This window comes from Staurois parvus, unplaced genomic scaffold (genome assembly GCF_062004578.1).
Source record: "Staurois parvus isolate SC_StPar_1 unplaced genomic scaffold, SC_StPar_1.0 ptg000270l, whole genome shotgun sequence".
In the NCBI taxonomy this organism is placed as follows: Eukaryota; Metazoa; Chordata; class Amphibia; order Anura; family Ranidae; genus Staurois; species Staurois parvus.
Genome location: NW_028318066.1, coordinates 1969286 through 1987234, shown reverse-complemented (window position 1 = coordinate 1987234; position 17949 = coordinate 1969286). Strand labels below are relative to the sequence as shown.

Sequence of the window (17949 nt, the reverse complement as noted above, 5' to 3'; positions counted from 1 at the left end):
ATAGTTCCTCGTATAAGTGGGAAAAATAGTGCCCCAAGGGCTGGATGAAGGCTAGCAAAGGGCCACAGCTAGCAAAGGGCCACATTCGGCCTCCTGCCACTGTAGTAGACCATGATCTTCAAGTGGTGAAAGAATTCCTGCTTATTTAAAAGCCATTCTTTAGTTTTCAGTTACAGAGCTGTTTAGGTCTCCAAATATACTGTATAAGTTTAACGTTCTCATGGACTTTGAAACTACCAGGGCTGCTAATATACAGATTAGCTGATTGCCTGAACCAGACAACCTGTATAAGTATGATATCTCTGCATTCCCTGATTTACTATTATTGGGAGTCCCTTTGAGCCATGCTGTATCTGTCTGCCCCTGAGCACTGATAGCTATAGTATGCTTAATTGTTCTTGAATCATTGCTGGAAGAAAGGCTTTTTTCCAGAAGAGACTCTATGCCTACAACACAATAAAAGTTTATCTTCTGCCTGCCAGCAATGTTTCTTTTAAATATACAATGAGCCACACATGCACAGCTCAGTGTACATTCCTGGCATGCCCTGGCTCCAGGATGATTTAACTACAGTGCCCTTGCATAAGAGTTGCATCATTATGGGTCTGCCAAAGATGAAGAGGAAAATACACCAGTGAGGGAGCATGCATTGCTGCAGGGGAGGTACTTATAGAGGATTTAAAAGGTAACTCCACTTCCATGGGAAAAAAATAGCAAATAAAAAATGTTCCATATGCATTTGCTACACAAGCCATGTTGTAATTTAATGTTATTAAAAATTACCTTTTCTTTTCAGTCTGCAGTGCTGTCATTGTAAAATGCAATGCAATATGGTAGCCCGGAGGTATTCTGTACACAGTTTGTATATAAATTCTGAAGGACCCTCTGCACACTGGTATATACCCTTTCAAGCAAACTATGCAACAAATAGGGATATTTGGTTCACACATATTGCAATACATGTTTAAGCTGGCCAACTGCGTCAAAGTAATCCCTCTATGGCCAGTCCTACTCTGCCCTGCCTACGCAAGTGCTACTGTGGACACAATGCTAACATAGGGGAAAAGACACAATGGGGGGAGCTACAAGGTTCAGGTCTGGCTACTGACCCAACAATACAACAAACAAGAGATCCCTGTGCTCAAATCCATACAGCTAGTGCATGCATTTATCCATCATAAATATCATCAATATTTGGTTCACACATATTGCAATACTTTGACACAGTTGGCCAGCTTAAACATGTATTGCAATATGTGTGAACCAAATATCCCTATTTGTTGCATAGTTTGCTTGAAAGGGTATATACCAGTGTGCAGAGGGTCCTTCAGAATTTCTAGAGTTAATGTGGTTACACCCCTTTAGCACCTGATGGATAAATGCATGCACTAGCTGTATGGATTTGAGCACAGGGATCTCCAGTTTGTATATAAAACACCTCCAAAAATGTAATTTCCAGCTTGTGTGATTGGCTCAATGATTTCCCCAGAAGTTTGCACTAAGATACAAGTCAGATTGTGGGCTTCCCCTGTAACAGAAATGTAGGTGAGGTACTCACCAAAGGTTACTCACTTCTAAAGGGATGCAATTACTGCAGCTTTCCTCATTAAAGCACAGACCCTCCCATTCAGAATGTGTATGCTACCAGTCTGATGAAACCAAGAGCTACAGCAACAAATGATCCAAAGTTTGTTACAATCCCTGCAATGTGTATTGTTCACCAGAGGGGTTTTATTTTCTTCTCTGCAAAAGTGGAGTTACTCTTTAAAATAGAAATATGGACAATGCTTTTGTGGCCATACTTCTCTTCTGGGTCACAGGAGTGCACTCACTGTACTTTTGCTCTCCTGTAACCTGGAATCAGCCAACAATGGGCTAAAACCTGCTGTTAGCTGATGCCAGAATCCCTCCAGACCATATTGTCGGGATCCACCCAGCTTTCTGACAGCTCCAGCAAATACCTAAATACTTTCAATTCTAGCATGCCCATGCTCACATTTCCGCAATATCTATGGAGGGAGCCATGGTTGTCACAAAGCTGCTGTCCTGATTTGAGCTACAAACTCTTACTCTCCACTTCTCATACATGGGAAACAACGGAATATGGTAGTTTTTAGATGGATAGCTTGAAAGGACGAAAATTATATTTGTGCTCTCAGTTTAGTTCAGTGACAGTGACCAGGACACTGCATTTCTGTCAAGCTCAATGGATATTGTTATGTATAAGCTGAATTTCTTTTTTCTGAAAAATAAAATTTTAAATCAACCACTATATCTAAAGATTAATAAGCTGCAATATGTTACATTTCTAGTCTCTGGGTTTAGATGTTCTTTAAAGTGGAAGAAAAGCTTAACTATAACAATTCTTAAAAATGTCCCTCCCCTTACTCTTACCTATCTGGCTTACCATTGGGGAGCTGGAGCTGATGGATCATGTGACCAGACCAGTGAGGTAGGATAGGTTGGAGGAGAACATTATTAAAGTGATACTAAACAGAGAAGTGTTAATTGCCATAATTCATTCACATAGCAGATTTTAAATAAAAACAGTATCATGATATACAGTATATGACCGAAGTACCTTATTCCTGCAGCACTGTTGTGTGCTCACATGATTTCCCTGTTCTTTGGCATCTGCAGGCAATGATCCTTGGGAGGGGCTTCTATTACTCTGTTGATGTATGCTTTCTACAGTATCAGTCTGTGTCTGCACAGCCTTGATTTATGCTTTGCTGGTCTCATGACTAAAACCAAAAAGTTTCAGAAAGCAATTTTTACAGCTCTCTATAAATTTTTATTGAACATCGAATGTGTATTTTTTTTTTTTAACCTTACAGGTATTAGCAATTACATTTGATATATTTTATACCAATTTATATTAAAACTAAGCTTTTTTTTGTGTTAAGCAATAGGAGGACATGGAGGAAGGGGAGTGTCATTTACCACAGTGTATACGCCCACATGTGTGACTATAGTCATGCGGGCTGCACAGATAAAATGGAGGAAATGAAGAGCTTGGAAGGGAGCTTGGAAGGGAGCCAGAACTGGAGCATGCTCAGTAGATGACAACAGCTAGTCTACACAATTTCAGCCTGCAGCGGGGGCACAGAGAAGATGGGAGGAACAGCTAAAGGCAGGATTAACCAGATATATTTCACTCTACAGAAAACAAATGCTTTAGTGGCTTTGTGAGCATGCATGCCCTGTTATGTAACACAATGACACTTTAAGAACAGTTAGAGTTGGGGTTTTCTTCCACTAACAGGCAGCTGCTGTTTTTAACTCTTCCTTTTGTGTGTCACTCTTGGAGTCTAGAGGTCCCCTATAATCAGCAAGTGTTTTGTTTTTCTGTTCCTTAGGATTGGTTGTAGATTGCTTAGGCCTTGTTTAGAAGTCTGAATTAGAAACTATTGCCAACAGGAATTACATTTAAATAGCATTTTCTCATACTGCACTGAGACAGTCTTATTAGTTGCTATTTCAAACATCTGGTGTGCATACATGACGTTTGTGTGCATGAAACCAAAAAAAAATCTGCTGCTCATTGCAGTCAGTCAAAACATGGCTATGTGTTATGGAATAAATAAACTCAGCTATGTGGTTCTGTCACTATTTGGGACCATGCAAATGACCTTGTCCAGGTGATGAAATGTCCTTTTCAAGGTGAGTGTAACCAGTTTGTGAAAATCCATGATTACCAGTCATTACCTGCAGGACAGGATCAGTGGGATCATGTCACATCGTTCTTTTGGGTTTTTTATTTTTCCTTTATCTGTATGTATGTTTAGCTAATAAGTATTTTTTTTTTTTTTTGTGTTTTAACCATTTATCAGTTTTTTTTTTTTACCATATTGCTCATCTTCATTAACACCTATTGTTTTTTTTTTGCTTTCTTCCTTCTGTTCTTCACAATTTGCAGCTCCCAGTTCTGCCCATGCAGACTTTGCAAACTTTGATGCATTCGGACAATCTAGTGGCACGAGTAGTTTTGGAGCGTTTGCCCCAGCGAGTCAGACACCCTCCCAGCCCTTAAGTACAGGTAGTCTTTCCTCTATAATGCAGTTTGCATAGGAGAAGCGTTGCACTATAGCTAATAAGCAAGGTGATGTCATCTCCATCACACTCTGTGCTTGTGCATCTTGTTTGTTATTTTATCTTGTTTGTGTTGCTGTATTTTATGTTTATAAATACGTATGTCACATGTTTGTGCTGTTTAGCAACAGCTTAATAAAAAGAAGTGGAAACCCCTTGTGCCTCAAAACAGTGGCCAGAAGTGATTCCTGCTCTTGGCATCTTACTGTTTTGAACATTCAGTGTTTCTCTGGTCACCTATCAGTAGTCGACATTCGCTCTCTCTTTCCATTTCAGGAGAAATACAGCACAGTGCCTGCAATGAAAAGAGCAGCTGGTGACATGAACTGATAAAATCTGACAAAAGTTGGTTACATTCAGTGCTGAATATTTGAACTGTAGTGATTCTTGAGCAAGGACCCCAACTGCAGGCTACTTTATTTTTTTCTGTGTCATAGTTTAAAGACAGTCTACAGAAAAGATTAGTTTATTCATGAATGGTGGCAGTGAATGATATGTAGCTTGTTTACCCATTTAACAAAATGTGTGTGTCTGCGCGCGCACACACACACCGGCCATAACTTTCTGACCACCCACCTAATTGATGAGTAGTTCTCCTTTTTGCAACCAAAGCAGCACTGACCTGTCAAAGCATTGATTTCACTAGACCTCTGAAGGTATACTGTAGTATTTGGCACCAAGCTGTCAGTAGCAGATTCTTTAAGCCTCCGCTGGCTTGCCTTTTTCCCTTAGTACATCCTGGTGCCATATCTTCCTCAGGTACGCAATGCACACGCACCTGGCTATCCACATGATGTAAAAGAAAACATAATATATCAGACCGGGTCACCTTGGTCCATTGCTCTGTGGTCGAGTTCTGATGCTCACATGCCCATTGTAGGTGTTTTTAGGTGTGGACATGGTTCGGCATGACAGCACCATACACAACAAACTGTGATGCACTGTTTTTTCTGACACCTTTCTATCGGAACCAAAATTTACTTTTTCAGCAATTTGAGCACCAGTAGCTCTTCTATTGCATTGGACTGCACAGGAAAATCTGTGTGGTTAACTTTACCCGTCTGTGGTCATAATGTAATGGCTGATTAGTGCGTGCGTGTGTCCATAGCAGTCCATAGATTGCAGCTGTGAAAACTGTGTGTAAAAAATACACTTTGCTTTGTTTCTCTTTAACTTTCTTCATTCTTTCACAATTGGCTGGAATTTTTCTACTAGTTGACTAATCTGTTTCCCAGTATTGGGTTTTCACAGCTGCTAAAGATTGCTAGAGAACTGTGAATCTCCTAAATAATATCCCTAAGAAAAAACAAGAAGCAAAGGAATCATGATCATGTTTTACCAGTACATTAACACTGCTGCTGAGTCTGTCAGCAAGCTGTATACCTTGCTATGGGATTGCTACAGAGATAATTTAAAATTCCAAAACACTTCATCCAGGAGCCTAAAGCCGCAGTGACCTTTTTAATCAAGTGCTCAAACTGTTAATGTTACATTTACACAAGCTGCACTGTACTGCCTCTCTGAAAAGCAGTCAGAGGTGAATTTGCTTTTCTGAGCATGGTAAAGCAGTGGCTGCCAGGCATTCAGCAGGAAATACTGCCTCCTCTTGAATCCTTTTTTTTTTTTTTCCTAGCCAAAGGGAGATTTTCTTTTGAAATACAGCCAAGCATTTGGCTCATGGTTGCAGCATGGCCACATTCACTTGAGCAGTGTTTTTTGGTTCTGCCAGATCCCTGTTGTATAAATTTTGCCACACCTCAACTGCAACTTGGCAGTTGGGGTGGGAAAAACCATGCCTCAACCGCCTGTTTTTACTCTCCATGGTCCCCTCCATAGCTGTCTGTGTAAACGAAGTCTTAAAGGGTTATTTCACCTTTGCAGAAATAATGAACACTGAACTAACAGAAGACACAAAACTCAAAACTGACACCCACGCTGTACTTACTGCAGCAGTCTGGGAATTGGAAATCCCAGCTCTTCTCCCTCTTCTTCATCAGTGCTTCTGGGACAGACTGCATTGATTCTGCTTCCAGTGTCATCCCTTTGATCCATGGACCGACTGCTGGAGCGCAGACAATTTATCAGCCTCAGAGGTAAGTACAGTGGGCACTGGGTAGGTGGGGAGGGTGTGCGTTGTTCACTTTTTTCTGTACAGGTGAACTAACCCTTTAAGACTTAATTTACACAGGTAGTCTGGAGGGGGCCATATGGAGTAAAAACAGGCTGTTGACCTAAAGGTGAACTAACACTTTAAAGTTTTTGTATCTTTTTGCTTTACTACGTTGTATCTGTGTTTCATTTAGTATTATAACATACCACCTTTGTGCTGTGCTGTTTCATCTGCAACAGAAGCGCTTTCTACTACATGTAAAAAAAAAAGTCCTACAGCCCTTCATGTGCTTCACTTCACTTGCTGCTAATCTTGCTGTTGGGTTACAGGTATAAAATGTTAAACGGGAAGGGTTTGTTACGCGCCTAAAAAAAAAACATTTAGGGGGACTTAAGAATGCTGGTTGCTGTGTTGCTTCAGCTGATTGAGGAAAGGCACAGCTGCATATCAAAATAAATATAATTTTTACCTTTCCGTATAAAGGTCTACCCTTAAAGATATAGAATCCATACACAATTATTCTTTTATGAGTGGATTCGCATGGGCTGGATCATGTTTTGACAGCTTGGGCTACTCAGGACTTCCAGCTACAACATCTCCACACCATGGTATTTGGCACTGATCCACCTTTTTCACATTCCCACTCTTGCTCTGTAGCAAGAATAGCCCCATATTTACTGCTATCCCCTAAATGTAAAGTAATGTAAAAGATAGATCTAGTTTTGGAGGGTAAAATGCCTTTGTAAGTTCCTAGTATATGTTTATGTGGGAATTCGGGCTCAGATCTTGTAGCCAGAGTAATGAGGCCTTAGTTATACTTAAGCATGGAAGGCCATATGACTGCTGGTGTTTCACTATGACTGACACATTTTTAACAAAATAACCATTTAGGCTCAGTGTACACTAGAGTTTCTTTAAGTTCACAGAAGCTGTTAGCAGCATTTTTTTATTCCCCTAGAAGGTAGTGTTATCCTATGTGTCCATGCACATTATTTTAGGCTAGTAACGTTTTCAAGCTTCAGCATTTAGGAGCAGGAAAAAAAATGTTTTTGTGGATTTTTTGGGAGCGGTTTTCTGTCATAAAAAGTGCTGAATGCTCCGAAATGCTGTACCATAAAAACACTAATCTAACGCTCCTAAAAGCCAGCACAAAAATGCTATTATCAGCGTTTTTCATTCAGCTTTTTCTTCCCTAGCAATTTTGAGCTTATAAAAAACGCTAATGTGCATGGGGCCTTATAGAGACCCTGTCCTAAAGCAAGACACCTGTGTGATTAGGCTGTATTAAATGCATTTTTATACGACTCAAGCATGTACTGGTTCCTACAATAAATTGGTCTAACCAAGAACTAGTGAGCGCCATGAAGTCGGAGTGGCCACTTCTATCAGAGCCTAGCCACATAAAGTCAGAGTGGCCACTTCTATCAGAGCCTAGCCACATGAAGTCAGAGTGGCCACTTCTATCAGAGCCTAGCCACATGAAGTCAGAGTGGCCACTTCTATCAGAGCCTAGCCACATGAAGTCAGAGTGGCCACTTCTATCAGAGCCTAGTCACACCAGTGTTTTTAATAGATTTCCTAGCAGCTTGATGTTGAAAGGCATCTGACCTCTTCTTTGCAGTGTTGAATATCATCTTCTTATTCCATCAATTTCAGTTAAAATTGTCAGTGTATAATACCTGGTTTTTATGTGAACAGAATTACCAAACCACTTCATGTCATTGGCATATTGCTTATTCATTGACAGACTTAAGAAAGATTGTAGCAAAAAAAAAAAAAAAACCTGACTATATTGTAGAGCTCATTTGAATAGTTGGTAGTGAATAACACTGAGTAAGATTTTTTTGTTTTCATGCTCTTGCGTTACTATTCAGTGTGTCTGAGCTCTGAGCAGACACCAGATAACCTCAACCTCATTCTGGGACTGTGATTTGCCAAGTAGTGAAGAGAGAATCATGATAGCCCCAGTGTTTGCTTCTTAAAGGATAAGTTCACCTTTTAGCAAAAAAATAATAAATGCACAAAATGTGCATTTACTACTTTCTTTTGTAAAGCATTGTGACGGCGATGAACAGACCTGTCAGTGTATCTGTGTGCTCATACCTCGTACAAGCAAGCAGGTACACTCTTGATAGTAAGAATCAATGAACTACCACAGCGATCAACAGCGCTGTGATAGATCATTGAGAACTACACGCCGACAGCTGCCTACAGAATACTGTGAATGTATGGCATGGCCAGGCGGATGAAGCTCTGTATGTTTGTGGATTTTTTAAATTGGCTGTAAAAAAAGGGGGGGGGGGTACTTTCTAAGAATGTTACACCCTGAATATGGGTGTAACATGTTAGAGAGGTGTGCTTATCCTATTAAATCAGCCCCCATATTTCTTTCCTGAAAGTTTCCTTTTAAAGCGGAGTTCCACTCAAAAGTGGAAGCTCCGATGTTTGCCTCCTCCCTCCACTGCCATATTTGGCACCTTTTTGGGGGGAGGGGGAGCGGATACCTGGTTTTGACGGGTACCCCGCTTCCGGCTCAGTTCGCCATGGCGAAGTGAGCCGGAAGTTCAGCCCCCTTTTTCCTCCCGCAGACTCCTGGGAACCTTCACAGGTCCAAGAAGACTGCTGGGCCAATCGGAATGCGCAGCGGGCACCCGGCTGTGAAGCCGCAACCTGTCGCAGTCTGGTGCCCACAGTTGAGATGCTGGGGCCAGGCGGAGAAGAGGGAGAGAAGAGACGGTGCGAGTGAGCATGTCGCCGGACCCTGGGACAGGTGAGTGTGTGTTTATTAAAAGTCAGCAGCTACAGTTTTTGTAGCTGCTGACTTTTAATAAACACAAAAACATCTGGAACTCCGGTTTAAGTATAACAAGAAAGTCTACCTGGGAAAGTTTCCTACACTGTCCAGTAGGGGGCTCTCCATGCATGAGTAATATCAAATATCACATTGCAGAGAATGTTCTTACAAACAAATCAGAATAGTTCAAAAGTTTCAGGGCCTTCTGTATAGTAGTAATCATAATTATCACAAAATAATTGGATTCAAATGTGATCGCCCAGAGACGATAGTAGAAGTGAATCGTTGTACAATTTAGTACAAAAGGGAAAAAAATAGACATGGAGTATTAGGTAACGCTCTTTAGAGTGTCTCCTAGTTTAGAAAAAAAAAAAAGCACATTGTATTAATAACTAGCTCTAATTTTATCTGAGGTTCATATGTTATAAATGAATGTCTTGATCATACACTAAGGGATTAAGTAATTTAGGTATATTGAGTTATGCTGCTGCCATCAGAAGATTGTGCACTGGCAGGCAAAAGCTGTAGACAGCGTAGTATAAACCTTCCCACTCTGTGCCTCCATTTTTCATGTCTAGGGAAAATTAACTGCTCTCCTCTGAGAGAAGCAACACTTTTTTTTGTTTTTTATCAAGGATATCTTTCTTCTAGCAAGTTTCTTCAGTTGATGCAAAGCCAGAAGGGGCTCATTTCTGGATCAACTGATCCTTAACATTGCTACAGAAGCCCTACCTGATCCCACTGAGAAGTGGAGCCAGCCTCTAATATGCCCTTGGGCACTGGGATTTGCTGAAGCCGTTTGCTTAGGCATCTATGTGTGTGCAAAGCATGAGCCACAGATCATTTTACAGGTCAAGGGCCATGGTGCACCTGTTCAGTGGAACCCTGCCCCTGAAAACTCCTTAGCAGATATGCCTGCCAGAGAGGTGAAGATTTTGCAGTATGTACATGTAATTTATGCTATGCCTGGACGCCTTCCAAGACTTGTAATGTGGTTTACAAAGGTCGCCATCCAGTTCATTACTGCAGTAGCAGCGGGGCTTTGCCGTGGTCTATGGAGCATGTAATGTTCCTTTGGAGATCCCCTTTTGGGTTGCTATTCGGCTGTGAGCTGCAATACATTTGCTGTATTGCAGATGCTGTATGCAGGCCACCATGCCACTTTTTAAAATGTGTCGCTTACGGGACTGCAATAAACTGTTGTGTCATTTGTTGGCCTTTGCAGCCACTTGGTCCTAGGGCTTTTTTGGACACTTGGGTCAAGAGGCGTGGTTTCCAAGGGCGACATGCTAGATTTTTTTCTTTTTTCACCCTGCTTCATGTTGTCCAACTTACCATCATCTCCACAAAAATTAGTGGTCCTCTACACAGCTCTAACGCAGCTCTTCAGGGGATAATAACCATTGTTCTGGATGAGATAAAGGTTCCAAGGTTTCCACTCAAACCTGTTCACTGTTAAAAGGTTCTCAACACCTTTCTTCAGGTACAAATATTTGTTCTTGGAATCTGCAAGATCAGTCATTGTCCCTCTCTTTACTGGAAGCTTACTGGACTCTGTTGATGTAAAGGATACTTGGCTACATGTTTCTGTGTCCAGTCCATGTCCAGTGGACTGTCCACATCCTAACCCTAACTTTCTCATTGCCATTTTCTCAGTGAGGCAAGCTTCTGAGTTGTGACCTTAAAGTGGAAGTAAAGGGTTTTATCATGCTTTTCATTCAGTAAAGTGAATATCATGCATGGGAGTGATGTCATCGTTTCTCAGACGGTCGGAGTATGCAAACCGATGCGCATTTGATGCATACTAGCACATTATGCCATTGTCTTGCAGTTATTTTTCCTAAAAGCAGCGGTTTACTACTGCTTTAAAGTGGTTCTTAAGGTTAAGGTGGTGGCTTAAGGTTTTTTACTGTAATGCCTTCTCTGCATTAAGGTAAAAAAACCTTCTGTGAACAGGTTCCCCCAGTCCCCCCTAAATACTTATCTGAGCCCGATCTTGATCCAGCTCTGTGCCCAAGAGCAGCGATTCTCTCCACTCTGTCTCTTCACAGGACAGTGAGACGGCAGCTGCAGGGCAGAGCTGCACTGCTTTGTGTCTTTGGATGCTGGCAGCGTAGCTTGGGGTCAGGCCCTCACATGTGCCTTCCTAGGAGCCAGGAGCGCTAGCAGGGGACCCCAAAAAAAGAGGTTCAGGGCTCCTCTGTACAAAGCCATTGGACAGAATAGCTTAGTATGACATGTTTAAAATCACTTTAATTTGTAAGAACTTTTTTTCTTGTGCTACACAGAGACAAGCTTTTTTTAAGACCAAAGCTTCTTTTTCCCAAGGTAGTTTCTTCCTTTTACCATAACCAGGATGTTCTGCTGTTCCTCTGTCCTATTCCAAATCATCCTTTAAGGAGATTTCCCTTCATTGTCTGGATGTGGTACATGCTGTTTGAGGCTCTTATTTATAGCTGCCTTTAGACAGTCTGACTGTTTGTCTTTCCTGAAGACATCTGTTTTTTTTTCAGATCTTCAAGGCTGCCACATGGCCTTCAATTCATAAGTTTAAAGAATAAGTTAATCTTTAACAAAAAATATCAAATGCACATTTTTTTGCAGGTAAAAAAAATGTGCATTTACTATTTTTGTTTACGGAGCCTGGAAAGCTGGTGCTATGCAGGTCTCCTGCAGACTGTCAGTGTAATCTGCACGTACATCATAGAGGAAGGCAGTTTTACACTGACAGAAATAATCATCAACTTCCACAGCACTTAGCAGTGCCATGGTAGTTCATTGAGAACTACAAGCCGACAGCGGCAAAGGATGCCGCTACTTGTAGTTTCCCATTCACAGAACTCTGTAAATAAATAATGCGGCCAGCTGGGCAGAGCCATGTATGGCCACGTTTTTTTAAGTTGTCACTAGCTGTCACAACGGGGGATCCATGTTTTGAGGGCTGGTTCTACAGTAACATGTTACACCCTGAATATGGGTGTAACATTTTATGAAAAGGTGAACTTATCCTTCAAGTTTAACCAGGTGGAAGTTCACATCCTGGCTGTTGCCAGCTTCAGGCAGTTCTGTAGGCTCTGTTTGGCCCCCTGTGGGCCTGTTAGCCTTTCGTTTCTGTGTTGTTCACCCTTCAGTTAAGACTGCTTGTGGACATCCTAACGTACCTGAATCACTTCACCCTGTGTCTCTTACTGTACAATTAAGAATGATTTTTGACTTACCGCAGACTCCTTTTCTTGAAGTACATTAAGGGACTCTCTTTTCTATCCTTCCCTCTGTTCTTATGATCCACTTTTACTATTGCCTTGCTACAAAACCAAGCCATTCTGAGAGTGTGAGGGTTTATACTGGGCTATCATTATAGCTTTTGTTTGCCTGTGTCCAATCTTTTGAAGGTAGCAGCATTATCCAATGTACCTGACATACTTCATTTTGTGTCCCTTAATGTACTCCAAGAGAAGGTTTTTATAGTAAGGCCAAAGTCATATTTTTGCGGCTTTTAACTATAAATTTAGTTCTGCACCCATTTGTGGAAGGATGAGTCCTGTTGTGTACCTAAAAGATTCACATTTGGGCCCTTTGTGTTGACCTTTATTGCTGTGATCTCAGTATGCCTCTAGCTGTATTATGTGTGAGTAAACATAAATATTGTTACCATTGCTTGCCCTGGTACTATTGTGCTGCATGTCTCTGAAGCCCGGAGATAATAAGCATTTTTGTGTCCCAGTGACTGCTGACCATCCAGAGTATACCATGTACTGTTCAGGTATTTTTCTTATGCAGTCATGTAGTTTGAGTAAACTAACGTTGAAGGAAATCCGTATATTTTACTGGAAAATCTTGAATCAGGCATACACTCACTTTTTAGCCTAAAGGTATGTTAGCTGTTTTACCGTGTTTTAACAAACAATAAAAGGGTTGAAATGCTTATCTTTCCCAAGAAAAAAAATAAAAAACATGTCTTCAAGCTACCTCTTGTACCAGTAATAAAATTATAATCTTAGGCATTGGGCTATGCGATCTCTGCTGAAAGGAAGATCAGCCAGTCTTAGCTCTGTTTCTTTCCTTTAAAGATTACACACCAAACACCTATAATAGTTCACTGCACTGGAGAGGACCCACATGCAGCACTTTCCCATGAGATGTACAACTTACCTGTGTGCTTACTGACACCTGCAAAACACGTAACACAGGTTCAGATTGTCTTTTGAGTATACATCCATTTTAAAGGGTCAGTTTACTGAAAACTGATATTTCTTCTTGAGTAGATAATAGTACAGTAGTTTGAAACCTCTAAATAAATTCCAGTTGCAAGATGAGTGTGTGAGACCCCTTATATTAGCAGCAGCAAATGGGCTGGCTTGGTGACTCAAGTGCAGATTTCTGCGTTTGAGCCCCTGAGATGTATAAAGACATGGTGGGTGCTTCCATTACTGACCTGACTGAACATTACTGAACATTTAGATAGCTTCAGCTTAGCATTTCTGTGATGTAGGTTGTTCTCGGGTACCCTACAGCATATTCCATAAACTTGTCTTTTTCACTGATGCATAGCATGTTGGTGTCTTACATCATTCCACCTGTCACAGCATGGTCTTGTTTTCAGTTTTGTCTGTTTGCCTTTTAATTCCTTCAAACATGACAACTTAATTTTGTTTTCTCTGCAACTCCTTTTTTTTTTTTTTTCTTTTCTACCTTCTTCCTCCCTTTTTTTCATGGCCTATCAGCGTTCAGAACGCTTTCATCCAGCTGCAGTTTTGGCGACTTTACGTCTGCTTTCTCTCTGCAGGCCGCTTACCGTAAGTCTTTGTCCCTGTGGGGGACCTCTACCAGTGTTTGGTTTGGTTCTTGCTGTGCCTAGTTTATTCCTGTAGTGTGTAGATTTAGACTACTTGTGTTTGTGGTTTCAGTGACAGGTCTTCCTCAGCATATACTCTAGGTTTTTTGATGCAAATCTAAAACAAACAGAAGCTCCACAATTTGGGAAAACAAGTCAGATTTTTTTTTTCCCTTTTATACTTGCAACATTAGGTGAATCTAACTGATTTTCAGTTGGAAGAGAATATTCAATGCAGGTAATGGTTAACAGTTGTAGTGGTATCTTTACCCAGAAGGACGACACAAAACAATACCTTTGTGTTATTTAACCCTCTTATGACTTAGAATACACAGTATATTGGCTTCATGACCATAGAATTATAATTTTTTTTTTCTTCTACAAGTTGCAGTCTGTACAAAAGCATTGTAGCTATTCTCTATTTGTAATTCCACCATGGGCAATGGAGAAACATCTTTCCCCATTTAAAAGCACTTTTAGCAACATTGCTTTGCCAGTTGATCATGGTCAGAAGACGGTGTTTATCAGCTTAAAGCTGATATATTGGACTTTCAGCCTGCCACTGTGGACAAAGCTATTAACCTTGCCTGGACCTTGTGGAAATAGTCCACAAGTTACTAAATATTTATTGGGGTGCTTTTGGGTCTTTCAGAAAAACCCTGAATTCAGAAGTCCAGTTAGGGATTATTTAACTTTCACCGCTGTTCATCTGGCCACTGGCTGCCCTCTGGTGTTGGTTCCTCCTTGAGGGATAAGTATAATTCAATAGGAATGCAATGGGCACTAGATATTGCAGCAAGGAGAGAGGTTTAGTGAGCATCGGGGTGGAGAGAGCAGTTTGGCTTAACATACATTCACCCCTGAAATCAGGGGGCTCTCAGCATTACTCTTAATTAGAACCTACTTTTTCCTGCTGATCAAGATCTCAAAATGCTTACCTTTTTATAAGCATTTACATTTGAGGATTCATCACGTAATGTTTAGGACTGCCTGAATTTATTATAAACTGAAAACATAATGGAATCATCTGGCAGTGTATTTGATTTCTTTGCCTTTTTAATTGGATATTTTTTTTGTAGGTACCAATGCAAATGCAAACTTTGCTCAGTTTGATAACTTTCCCAAATCCTCCAGTGCTGACTTTGGAGCCTTTAATTCCACCGGAGCCAGCAAAACCACTGCAGTCAGTAAACCTAGCCAGCCTTCAGCGGATAAATACGCAGCTCTTGCTGACCTAGACAGTATCTTCAGCAACCAGCAAGGTAAGGCAAGGGAGAAGATAATGTGCAGGGATGCGTTTCCATGACGCATTTAATGAAAGATGGTAAAAAGAACGAGCCACTATTGGGACTTGTTCAAGAATTACTTGAAATATCTATATTTACTACTTTATTTGGCTTTTACTTTTCGTACCCCTGACTGAAGCTGAACAGCCAGATATATTCAAAGTCTGATCATTGCTGCGTGTCGGCTGTCTGGTCTCACAGGCCTGCCTCTGATTTGTGCAGTGAGGACAGGCAGTTGACAAAGCAAGTCTTGTGATATCTCACTGTTTTATTAAAGTTGAAGAGTCAGGCTAAGCAAAGCTGAATAAGTGTGTAAATAAAATTGTTTTTCATAAGTGAACATATTTATAACCAATTTATTTTTTTAAGTACAAGTATATGAATTTAGCATTTTCTGGCATGATCAGAGGCCCTATGAACTGTGCTGTACCAGCTTGGTAGGCAACCACACCAACTGACACCATGCATAGTTTGAAATGTGTTAAGAGTCAGTCCACTTGAAATGGAGGTGCTGAACAGGAAAATGTCCTTGTAGTTTCTTATGCCTCTCAGAGTTTTCATTGGTGAGATCTCTGCAGTTGCATTCCCAGGTCTGCTCATGTGCTGCATCCATTATAAAGGGATCTCACGCTTCCTTTTGAATAGCTTTAAACTTCTGTGTGTGTGTTTTTTTTTTTTTTTTTGCACAGTAAAACATCTGGTTGTGTGGCAGGTTCATTTTTCCTATTGAATGTAACATTGGGCATTCTATCGGGCAGGAAGCCAAGAGCCACAAGATCTGTGGCTGTTTTCCCTTTGCATCATTTCATATAGTTACATTTGAAGGATTGTGGGAAGTATTTTAATGTCAGTCTGAGATAAAAAAATACATTAACTTGCACCTACAGTTCCCTCTACATTAGCTAATTCAGGTAGGTATTTTTACTGCAGGTTTTTAAAGTGGTTGTAAACCTCAGATATGATATATGGACAAAGCCTATCCCTCTGTAGTATGTACTTGTCTTAATTAAAGGATAGGTTTACCTTCATAACATGTTACACATGTATTCAGGGTGTAACATGTTATGAAAACATCGGCCCCCGCCAACCCCCCAATTTGACAGCTAGAGGGGGGTCTTCTTCACAACCCACATCCCCCCCCCCCACCTAGCTGTCAAATAAAAAAAAAAAAACTTAACAAATCACGATAGTGGAGTGCGGTGGTAGTCAGTTGAATCTTCCTATCAGTACAGGCAAGTACATCCCGTACAGGCAAGCAGATATACCAGCAGATCTGCAGGGGATCTGCATGGCACCAGTGATCTGATTTGCTGGTGCTATGCTTTACAGGCTCCTGCAACAAAAATAATAAATACTTGCGTTTATTATTTTTTATCAAAAGGTGAACTTCTCCTTTAAGAGCAGTAAATGTAATTTCTGTCTGCTGCTTTGTTCTTCTATCCCTATGAGTCACTTCTGACACGTTTTCCTGACACAGAGAAAAATGGTGACAGGGAAAGGACCTCCAGCAGATCGACAGCCTGCGTGCGTGTGTGGGGAAAGGGGGGGGGGGGGGGGGGGAGTGTAACTTCAGCTCTCCACCTCTTTGTTTTCTGGACTCTTAGACAAGCTTTAAAATTCAACACTTTGAACAGATGTAGAGAAGGGAAGACTTCAGATAGACAGGTACAACTTGTATAAGAGGATTTGTTTCATATCTGTGTGTCATACGCCAGTCACTTCACTGGGTATATGTGAGGGTTTACAACCACTTTAAAGAACTTCTGCAATATAAATTACATTCTTACATAGACATATATAGCAGGTTTCCTGTTGAATTTGTGATGAACTCTAAACCCTACAGACAAATAATTTACTGTAAAATATATTTAATATATTTAAAGTGATATTAAAGGTAGAATTTTTTTTTTTTAAATAACAAACATGTTATACTTACCTGCTCTGTGCAATGGTTTTGCACAGAGCAGCCCAGAGCCTCCTCTTCTCGGGTCCCCTGCTGGCGCTCCTGCCTCTTCCTCTTCTCCAAGTGCTCCCATAGCAAGCAGCTTGCTCTTCTGTGTGCTCGCTTCCGAGCCCCATACTGAATGTCCATAAGACACACCGGACAGGGCTCAGCTCCGCCCACAGCTCCTTCCTTACTGGCTGTGATTGATAGCTGCGGGAGCAAATGACTTCCACTGCTGTCTCTCAGCCAATGAGGAGGCAGAGACCTGGGAGAGCTTTCGTGCATACCGCTGGATTGGGCTTGGGTAAGTATCAGCGGGGGGCTGCGGAGGAAGCTGCATGGTGAAGGTTTTTTACCTTCTTGCATAGAATACATGAAGGTAAAAAAACCTTCAGCCTTTAGAACCACTTTTAATGTGTATGCCTGTTAGCCGTCTTCTATATTCTTCTCGGGTCACCCTTTTAAGTTGGCCATACACTAGCAGAAACAAATGTTTCTGTTTTAATTACGTTCGTACTATCTAACCATCAGTGAGATCAAATCGATATCCATTTTTGACCATAGTGATGAGAAAATTTGAAGGAGGAGAATGGAAAAAATTTTGTCGAATGAATTTCTAATGGCTCATTTACGCTTGCTTCGACTTTAACACAAATTAAAACTCCCACCGCTTCAACATACTTTTTTTTTTTTTTTTTAAAGCTTTAGGAAGCTTGGCATATGTTCTGTGTGTTGATTTTTGATTTGTTTTAAAGGGGCCCAGTAGAATGCCAACTCGGTAGTACCCCAACTCAGCAGATCCCCAGCTTATTAGTACCACCACCAGCTCTGCTGATCCCCCGCTCAGTATAACCTCTAGCTTTGATGACTCCCGTTAAGTAATATCCC

At 41.0% G+C, this 17949-nt stretch overlaps 1 protein-coding gene across 12 annotated transcripts in view; it reads left to right on the top strand.

Annotated features, from left to right (window-relative positions):
- Positions 1-17949, top strand: part of AGFG1 (ArfGAP with FG repeats 1) — a 122317-nt gene that overhangs the window by 84005 nt on the left and 20363 nt on the right. For 5 of the 12 annotated variants that reach the window (XM_089681539.1, XM_089681538.1, XM_089681537.1 and 2 more), the window contains exons 6-8: positions 3920-4039; positions 13721-13792; positions 14910-15092. The exons of 2 other annotated variants lie outside the window; for them this stretch is intronic. In XM_089681539.1, coding sequence (XP_089537665.1) covers positions 3920-4039; positions 13721-13792; positions 14910-15092 — 375 coding nt within the window. The remainder of the gene's footprint in view (positions 1-3919; positions 4040-13720; positions 13793-14909; positions 15093-17949) is intronic. 5 more of the 12 variants (XM_089681542.1, XM_089681548.1, XM_089681545.1 and 2 more) reach the window with 3 other exon arrangements.